This window comes from Oxyura jamaicensis, chromosome 25 (assembly GCF_011077185.1).
Source record: "Oxyura jamaicensis isolate SHBP4307 breed ruddy duck chromosome 25, BPBGC_Ojam_1.0, whole genome shotgun sequence".
NCBI lineage: Eukaryota > Metazoa > Chordata > Aves > Anseriformes > Anatidae > Oxyura > Oxyura jamaicensis.
Window position 1 is genome coordinate 798,259 of NC_048917.1, and position 8,742 is coordinate 807,000.

General features: G+C 59.8%; 1 protein-coding gene across 1 annotated transcript in view; it reads right to left on the reverse strand.

Moving 5' to 3' along the window:
* Nucleotides 1-3,539: 3,539 nt before the first annotated feature.
* The window catches only part of LOC118178150 (nuclear receptor subfamily 2 group F member 5-like), a 7,894-nt gene continuing 2,691 nt past the window's right edge, over nt 3,540-8,742 (reverse strand). Inside the window, exons 2-3 of the mRNA XM_035346441.1 lie at nt 4,880-5,407; nt 3,540-4,067 (exon numbers count right to left, since the gene is read on the reverse strand). Coding sequence (XP_035202332.1) covers nt 3,793-4,067; nt 4,880-5,407 — 803 coding nt within the window. The 3' untranslated portion in view covers nt 3,540-3,792. The remainder of the gene's footprint in view (nt 4,068-4,879; nt 5,408-8,742) is intronic.

Below are 8,742 nucleotides of genomic sequence, written 5' to 3' on the forward strand. Positions count from 1 at the left end.
TGAGGATGAGGATGAGGATGAGGATGAGGATGAGGATGAGGATGAGGATGGGGCTGGAAAGAAGAGTGGGGATTGGAATTGGACTGAGTATGGGGATGAGGATGAGGATGGGAATGGATGGTAATGGGAAAGGATGAGGATTGGAATGAAGGTGGGAGTGGGAATGGGGGTGGGAACAGGGATGGGAACAGGGTTGAGGACAGAGACAGAGAGAGATGGGATGAGGCTGGGGGATAAGGATAAGCAGGGCATTTCCCAGGGTGGGGATCTGGGAAGTGACCCCACTCTGTGCCAGGGGGGCTGGATCCAGCCCATGAGGACCCCCAGGCCCACTGCAGGGAGCTGGGGAGCAGCACGGGCACCCCAGGGGCTGCTCCAGGGGCTGCTGTCGTCCCCATGGAGAGCCCCTGCCTGCGTGCCGGCCGATAAATCCTCCCATCGTATATACGCCACCCGAGCGCCTGGGTGCCGGATTTTGTCTGGTGCCTTAATGTCAGCACTGTAAATTAGCTCCTGGCACCGAGGCGACCTTGACGAGTTCTCCCCGAGCAGGGCTGAGAGCCGGGAGGGGAGTGGAGCTGGAGGGGGGGACACGCAGCTGCCCCGTCCCCAGTTGTGCCTCAGTTTCCCCAGAGCTGCTGCAGGGTGGGCACAGGCTGCTGGCACTCCTCAGAGCCCAGCCCGCGGGGTGCTGAGCCCCTGGGTGCTGCCTGAGCCCCCCCGTCACCAAAAGCCCCCCGTTGCTGTGCTCCCATGGGGATGCCAGGCCCCAAGGGACGAAGGCTTCCGTGTCCTGGGAAGGCTTCGCCGCGGCGGGGACCCGCTCCTGGCTGGGAAGGGGTTAAGGAGCCGTGCACGCGGGCTCCCCGTGGCAGCCCCTGCGCATAGCGTCTGGCTACTGACCGCAAACTTACCTCCCAATTATCGATCCCCGGCCCCGCCACGCGCGCACGTGCCCGTGCGGGCACACGTGGGGCGTGCACGTGCATGCGACACGCGTGGCGGCGCGCGCACGCCCAGCACCGGGTTTCCACGGAGCTTGGCCGCCCCTCGCACAACCGCCACGAGGCCCCCGCTTCCCAGATTGTCCTGACAAGCGGTTCGCACCTCGCGGGTCCCTCCGACAGCCGGGCAGCGCCGCGGCAGATGGAGCCGGCAGTCGGCGTGGCCAAATGGGGAGCGGGCTGAGGCGGCCGTCCCGGCCGGGCGCTGGAGCCGGGAGCTGAGCTAACGGCAGCCAAGCAGCCACTTAATCGATCCATCGAGAATTTATCTGCTCCCCCCGAGCCGAGCCGTTGGATCGTCTCCAATTAGTTAAAATTAGAAGCCGTCGGCGCGGCTCCGGCCTCGCGGGGAGGGGAATCGAGGTGTTGGCTGGTGTGGGAGTGTGCGTGGGTGTGCACGAGTGTACATGGGTGTGCATAGGTGCACATGGCTGTGCATGCGTGTGCATGGGTGTGCATGGCTTTGCATGGGTGTACATGGCTGTGCATGGCTTTGCATGGCTGTGCATGGCCGTGCACGCATGTGCACAGGTTTGTGTGCATGCTTTGCATGGCTTTGCATGCATGCCCACAGTTTTGCATGAACGTGCATGGCTCTGCATGGATGCACGTGGCTTTGCACCCGTGTACATGGGGTGTGCATGCCCGTGGATGGGTGCGTGCGCGTGCGTGCACGTGTGTGCCCATGTTTTTTATGCGAGTTCCAGCACTGCCGGGGGTGGAGGCCCCGTCTGTGCCAAGGGTGCACGTGGACGTTAGGTGCATGCACTGGGCGGACGGGGGGACGGACAGACACGGGTACGCCGCTTATACGTGCAAATAGACGAGGTGCCGGGGGGAAAAAGGGAATTGAAACAGCCCCAGGTGGATAACGCGAGGCAGCAATTTCGTACCTTCCCTGGACATATTATCCATTATTAGGGGAAAAAAAAAAAAAAAAAAAAAAAAAAAAAGGGAAAAAAAAAAAAAAACAAGCGGGGAAGGCTGCATCGTGATGTGCGAAACGGCTGCGCCCACCCCCCACGCTGCTCTCACGGCTCTCGGCTGCTTAAAACTGGCTTTTTTTTTTTTGTTATTATTTTTAATTTCCACCACCCGCCCCCCTCAGTCTTGGCTCCCCGCGCCGACCCTCCCCGTCTCTGATTGACTTTGAGTGACGGCTCTGCCCATCATCCGACGCGATGCCTTCGCCCAGCGGCTCCTGCATCCGCGGCGCTCCCTCCCCGGCGATGCGATTTGTTTTTTTTTTTTTTATCACAAATCCGCACCGAGCCGGGCTGATTCGCCACACCGAGCCCCGGCCGAGGGGCCGAGCCCGCCCCGCAGTAACTTTTCCCCGTGGCCTTTTCCAGCTCGCCCTCGAAGGGAGCCCAGCGCCCCTTTTCCTGGTGCTCGGCCGCCCATAACTCAGCCCCACGCGGTGTTTGCCTAAAATATTCCCCCCCCCCAGCCCCCCCGACGTTATTTATGGAAGGGTCACATGCGGCTGGGCCCGCGTCCTTTGGTTTGAAAAGGCCATTTTTGACTTTTCTCTAATGGGCTTTAAAAAATCTGCAATAAAACATCGGCGGCATCGCCACGGCCCGCAGGGATGCTGCAGACTGGGCTGCACTGGGAGAGGGCTGGGGGTGCACTGGGGGCATACTGGGATCACGCTGGGGGGCATACTGGGATAGGGCTGGGAGTATACTGGGATGAAATTGAGGACTATACTAGGACCATGCTGGGGGCGTACTGGGATTGGCCCAGGGGAATACTGGGATTGGAATGGGGGAATACTGGGATGAGCGTGAGGGCTGTACTGGTATCATACTGGGGAGAATACTGGGATCAGATGGTGGTGTACTGGTATCACACTGGGGCCACATCGGGATCGGACTGGGGCTGCCCTGGGACCATAACAGGGGGCCCTAACGGGGTCATACTGGGGAGATGGGGCACACTGGGAGCAGAAGGGGACCATACTGGGAAGGATGGGGCTGCGCTGGGATGAGACTGGGGTCACCCCATCCCACCCGGGGAGGGGCGCGGTGCCGGAGCGGCGCTGGCACGCGTTCAGTGAGCGTCGCTGCCAGCTCCAGTGCCAAGGAAAGGGAAAAAAAGGCATTGGGTTATTTTTTTTTTTTTTAAGTGGGGGAAAAAGGGAAAAAATAAATTTAAATGAAATTAAATAAAGTAAAAGGAAATGAAATAAAACAATGAAATAAATAAAAATTAAATTAAATTAAAATTAAATTAAATTAAATGAATTAAAATGAAGTTAAATGAAATGAAATGAAGTAAAATAAAAAGAAATGAAATAAATAAAACGGATTAAATTAAATTAAATTAAATTAAAATAAAAAATAAAATATTGTAAAACAAAACAAAACAAAATAAAACAAAATAAAACAAAATAAAATAAAATAAAATAAAATAAACCATCCCATGAGTCGGAGTGAAGGAGCTCATCGGCTCGCTGACAATAAGGAAAAATATTAAAAACGTTAATGAAGATACGCTGTTTGGTCACTCAAGGGAGTGAGAGGAGATTAATTAGGATATAATATAGGTTTTATTTTATTTTTATAAATAGTCCACACCTCTCCCTTCGCCTGGCCCCGCACCCGGAGCCTCCCGCGTTGCTTCGGGCGCCCTGCCGCGCCGATCCCGACCCTGCCTCAACGAGAGAGGGGGGAGCAAAAAAATAAAATCAAATAAAATAAAAAGGAAGAAAACGGAGAAGCCAGCCCCAAACCCCCGTCCCGCCCCCAAGGCCACTGCGGTCGCGAGCCCCTGGGTGGGGGTGTCACTGCATGGGGATGTAGGGCCAGCTGAAGGTGGACCCCGCGAGCAGCATGTCGCGGATCAGGGTCTCGATGGGGGTCTTGCCCACCAGGCGCACGAAGAAGAGCTGCTCGATGACGGGCGCCGAGACGATGCGCAGCGAGGGCAGGCGCAGCAGCAGGCGGCCGAAGCGGCTGGGCTGGCTGGGGTGCTGGCTGCGCACGTACTCCTCCAGCGCGCACTGCGACTTCTCCTGCACGCTCTCCACGTGGCCCAGGTCCGACAGCCCCACGGCGTCTGCGGGGAGGGGGCGTCAGCGGGGACAGGGACCCCCCCCCTTCCCTCTGCCACCTCCCTGCCCCCCCCACCCCCCCAGGGCCGCAGCCCCGTGGAGAGGAGCAGGGCGGGGAAGGGGAAACTGAGGCACGGAGCCCCAAGGGAATGGGGGGGGGAGAGGCTGGTTGGCCACGCCCACTATCGGCTGAAAGGTCCCGCCCACCTGGCCACGCCCACTCGGGGCATTAGCCCCGCCCACCCAGCCCCACCCCACTTAGCCCTTCTCTTTGCAGCCCCACCCCATTTGACCCCGCCCTACCCCACCCTGCAACAATTAGACGCACCCTGAATTTAGCCCCGCCCCCAATTTAACCCCTCCCCCATTTTAGCCCCACCCACTCCATCCCAGCCCTTTAGCTCCTCCCACCCACGCCCAAGCCACCAACCACGCCCTCTTTTGCCCCGTCCCCTTACCACACCCTGTTAAGCCCCACCCACAGCCACACCCATTACGCCCCCCCCCCCGCCCCCCCCCCAGCTCACCCAGCCCTACCCATTCACCCCCACCCCATTTAGCCCCGCCCCGTCGGAACCACACCCCCTTAATCCCCGCCCACAACCACTCAATTAATCCCCGCCCCTTGCCCCGCCCACATTTAGCCCCGCCCATTCCCATCCCTTCCCTGCACACCCACCCCCACCCCATCGCCCCCACCCCACGGGACCCCCACCCACAGCCCCACCCCCTCGCTACCCCACCCCTCGAGACCCCGCCCATCGCGACCCCACCCTATGAGGCCACGCCCACCCGGGGCCACGCCCACCCCCCTCACCGGGCGAGAAGAGCGCCACGGCCTTGAGGCAGGCGTACTCGGCGGCGTCGACGTGCAGCGCCTTGAGCTTCTCCACCTGCTCCTGGAAGACGCGGATGTGGTCCATGAAGGCCACGACGCGGTCGGCGGCCATGGGGGCGGCGTGGAGGCCGGCGGCGGCCAACAGCGGGGCGGCGTGCAGCGGCAGGGCGCTCTGCGCCGCGTTCAGCACGAAGAGCTCGCTCCAGCCCAGGCGCAGCAGGGCCACCTGGTCCGAGAGCTGCAAGTCCGGGAAGAAGGGGATGCCCTTGGCCCACTCGATGGCGCTGAAGAGGAGGCGGGCGGCCAGCTCGCAGATGCTCTCGATGCCCACGACGCTGCTGGGCTGCAGGCACTGGGCGCCGTAGCGGGCGGGGGGATAGGGCTCGGCGCGCAGCAGCAGCGAGATGAAGCCGCTCAGGTAGCCGTGGCCGCCGTACGGGTCCCCCGGGACCAGCGGGTACTGGCCGGGGCTGCTCTGGGCGTGCGCCATGCGGCCCCGCTGCACGGCTGCGGAGCGGAGCAGGAGGTCAGCACCGTGGTGCTGAGCCCGCGGCGCCGTCCCTCCCCCCCCCCGAACCCTCCCCGGGGCTTACAAACACCGGGATGGGGTGTAGAGAGGGGATGGGGCGCCCCGAAGGGAATGGGGTGCAGCAAGGGGATGGGGTGCGGAGAGGGAATGGGGTGACCCAATGGGAATGGGGTGCAGCAAGGGGATTAGGGTGTCCCGATGGGAATGGGGTAACGCAACAGGAATGGGGTGCAGAGAGGGGATGGGGTGCCCCAAAGGGAATGGGGTAACCCAACGGGAATGGGGTGCACTGACAGGAATGGGGTGCAGCAAGGTGGCCCAAAAGGAAGGTCACGACAGATTTTGGGGGCCTGAATGCAAGCATTTGGGGTCACCACCTTGCAAGAAGCTTGAGGGGCCAGGGGTGCCCATGACTGGTGGGGGGTGCATAGGAGCTTCCCTCCGTGTCCCTGCTGCCACCCCCTGAATTTCTTGCCATTTGGGGATTAAAACCCCAATGGATAAGCCAGGAGGGTGGGACGGGCTACAAGGGGCGCCCGTCTGCCCAGCACCAGCTGCGGATCAGCTTGGGGTGAAAACAGCCCTAAAATAAAATAAAATAATCGGGGGTTGGGGTTGCACGGGCCAGATCCGTGCGGCGGGTGGGGGTCCTCGCACCTCCTCCCCAGCCCCCCGCTCGCCCCCGGCATCGCCGCCCCCCGCCGTGGGGGCAGGCCCTGAGCGGGGCTTAGCCTAATGCGGCGTGACAGTCCCAAGTGTCATCCAGCGGTCGGGATCACCCCTGCGGCCGGCCCCGCTCCCGGCCTCCCCTCGGGCACCGGTGCCCCAGGAACCCCTCGGCTCCTCCTGCCCCAGCTGCTTCCCACCCCTCGGGGTGCAGCATGCGGCCCGGTGCTCCCAAAATGTTCCCAAAACGCTCCCAAAATGTTCCCAAAACGCTCCCAAAATGCTCCCTAAATGCTCCCAAAATTCTTCCTCTGCTCAGCGTCACCGTAGCAGGGTGCAGCCCGGTGCCCACCTTGGGCGCAGCCCTGTTTGCACCTCTACCAACCCCAAACCCTCTTTGCGTCACCCCAAATCCCCATTGCAACACCAACAAACCCCGTTTGCATCATCCCAAACCCTCACTGCAGCACCAACAGCCCCAAACCCCCTTTGCATCACCCCAAACCCCCTTTGCACACCCCAAACCCCCTTGCACCACCACCAGCCCCAGCACCACCAAGTATTTGATTTATTACAGCAGCGAACCCGGACGAATTCACTGCCACAGGAGGAAAAAGCCACCATGTGAGTCCGAAGGGGGTGACTTCGCACCCACTGAAACCCCTTTTTGCCCCTTTTCGGGCAAAAATTTGGTTGACCAGAACACCAAAGCGCCACTTGCTCGGCCTGGTCGCCAGAATCGTGAGCGAGTCGTGTGTCCGGCCCCGCGTGATTTCCTGATGGCCGAGGTTTAATCCACCTCTCCAAGCTAAATCCTGCCCCGCTTCCACCCAGGGCACCCTCCAGGAATGAATTCAGCCCAAACCAGCCGGGCGCCAGGAGGGTTTCGGGGCCCATGGGGGCGATGCCATTAGGGGCAACCAGATGGGGAAACCGAGGCACGGAGCCACGGCCGAGCTCCTTGTGCCGAACCCCGATCCGCAGCACAGCCAGGGGGAGCGCAGGCAGCGGCAGCAGCTTGTGGCAATTGCCTTTTCTGAATTAAAACAAAGGGAAAAAAAAAAAAAAAAAGGCACCAAGAATCCAAATCCTGACCCCAAATGACCCCCTGAGAGCCAGTGCCCGGCGCGATCCGTGCAGCGCCGGCACCAAGCACGCGGGGACGCGCCGAGCCGACACGCCGAGACGGCGACACCGGAGGGGATTTAATACAGGTTCAACAAATTTAATACAGGCTCAATAAAACCTCAGGTGCAGCTCAGCAAGTCCCAGCGCCGGGGCTTTGCAGTGCTCGAGCGATGCTGATGTTAATTATCAGCCCAAAACTAAGCTGTGGAATTTATTTGTGTATTTCTTTTGAATGGCCCCGAAATCTCTTTTGGTCTTGGAGACGACCCGAGCGGGGTCGTGGCTCCGTACGGGTGCCACCAAATGTTTCTCTAGAAATGAACGCCGAGCTCCGGGAGCAGCTTCTCCCAGCACGGCCACTTCCCTGAGAGGTTTCCTGAGGGAAATGGGGTTAAAACCCCGGGTTTTGGGCAGCCCCGGCACGAGCGGGGACGCCAGAAATCCTGGGGAATTTGTGGGATTTCTGCTGCGGGAGCTAATCCCCTGCTCCGGCTGCACGCACGTCGGCTGCAGGCGGCTCTCCCTGCGCACAGGACCCGTGGACACGCACGCTGCCAGCAGCCTTTTTTGGGGGGAGAAAAGCAAAAATTGAGGTTAGGCTCGATCCCATTTGGGGAGCGAGCTGCCGCAACGAGGCAACGCTGCAAAAACGCACACCAACAAATCCCGTTTGCAGACGGGGCCAACCCTGCCTGACCCCGCACCCGTCCCACCCAGCGCTCGGGGTGCAGAGTCCCCAACTCGGCCACGCTCCTGGGGCTCCACCAAGCACGAGGAGGACTCGCTCCTCATCGGAGCGGGGCTTTTGGGGACGATTGAGCCGTTTCCAGGTCTGGCATGGGATGAGGCCGATCGGCCGTGGTGCGGCTCAGTGCGTGCTCTGCGGCCGTCCCAAAGAGCCCTGAACCCAAACCCCGACCCCAAACCCAGCCGGTGCCCGACCGCAGCAGCCCCTCTCCTCCTTCCCTTCCAGCCAACACCGGCACGGTCGCCTGCAACAGATCTCACCCTCACCAGAGCCGTTTAAATACACAGATATTTTTTAACGTCATGTTGATTTAAATGCTGAGAAACCCCCCAAAAGCCCCAGCGCTGTGTGTGCAGCCGGGACCTCACAGGCTGAGCCCCCCCAAGGGACCGAGGTGACAATTTTCCTGCTGCTCCGGAGGTGGCAGCGGGGACGGCGGCACGGGGACGCTCAGCAGCTCCGACCTGCGCCGATGCCAATGCCCCAACTCCTCTATTTCCCATCATTTTGTGCAATTCCTCTATTTCCCACCATTTTTGTGATTCCTCTATTTCCCATCATTTTGTTGATTCCTCTATTTCCCATCATTTTTTTTTGCAAATCCTCTTTTCCATTATTTTGTGCAATTCCCCTACCTCCCAATATTTTGTGTGATTCCCCTATTTCCCATCGTGTTTTTTTTTTTTTTTTGTAAATTCTGTTTTCCATTATTTTGTGCATTTCTTCTATTTCCCATTATTGCTTGCAATTCCTCTATTTCCCATCATTTTG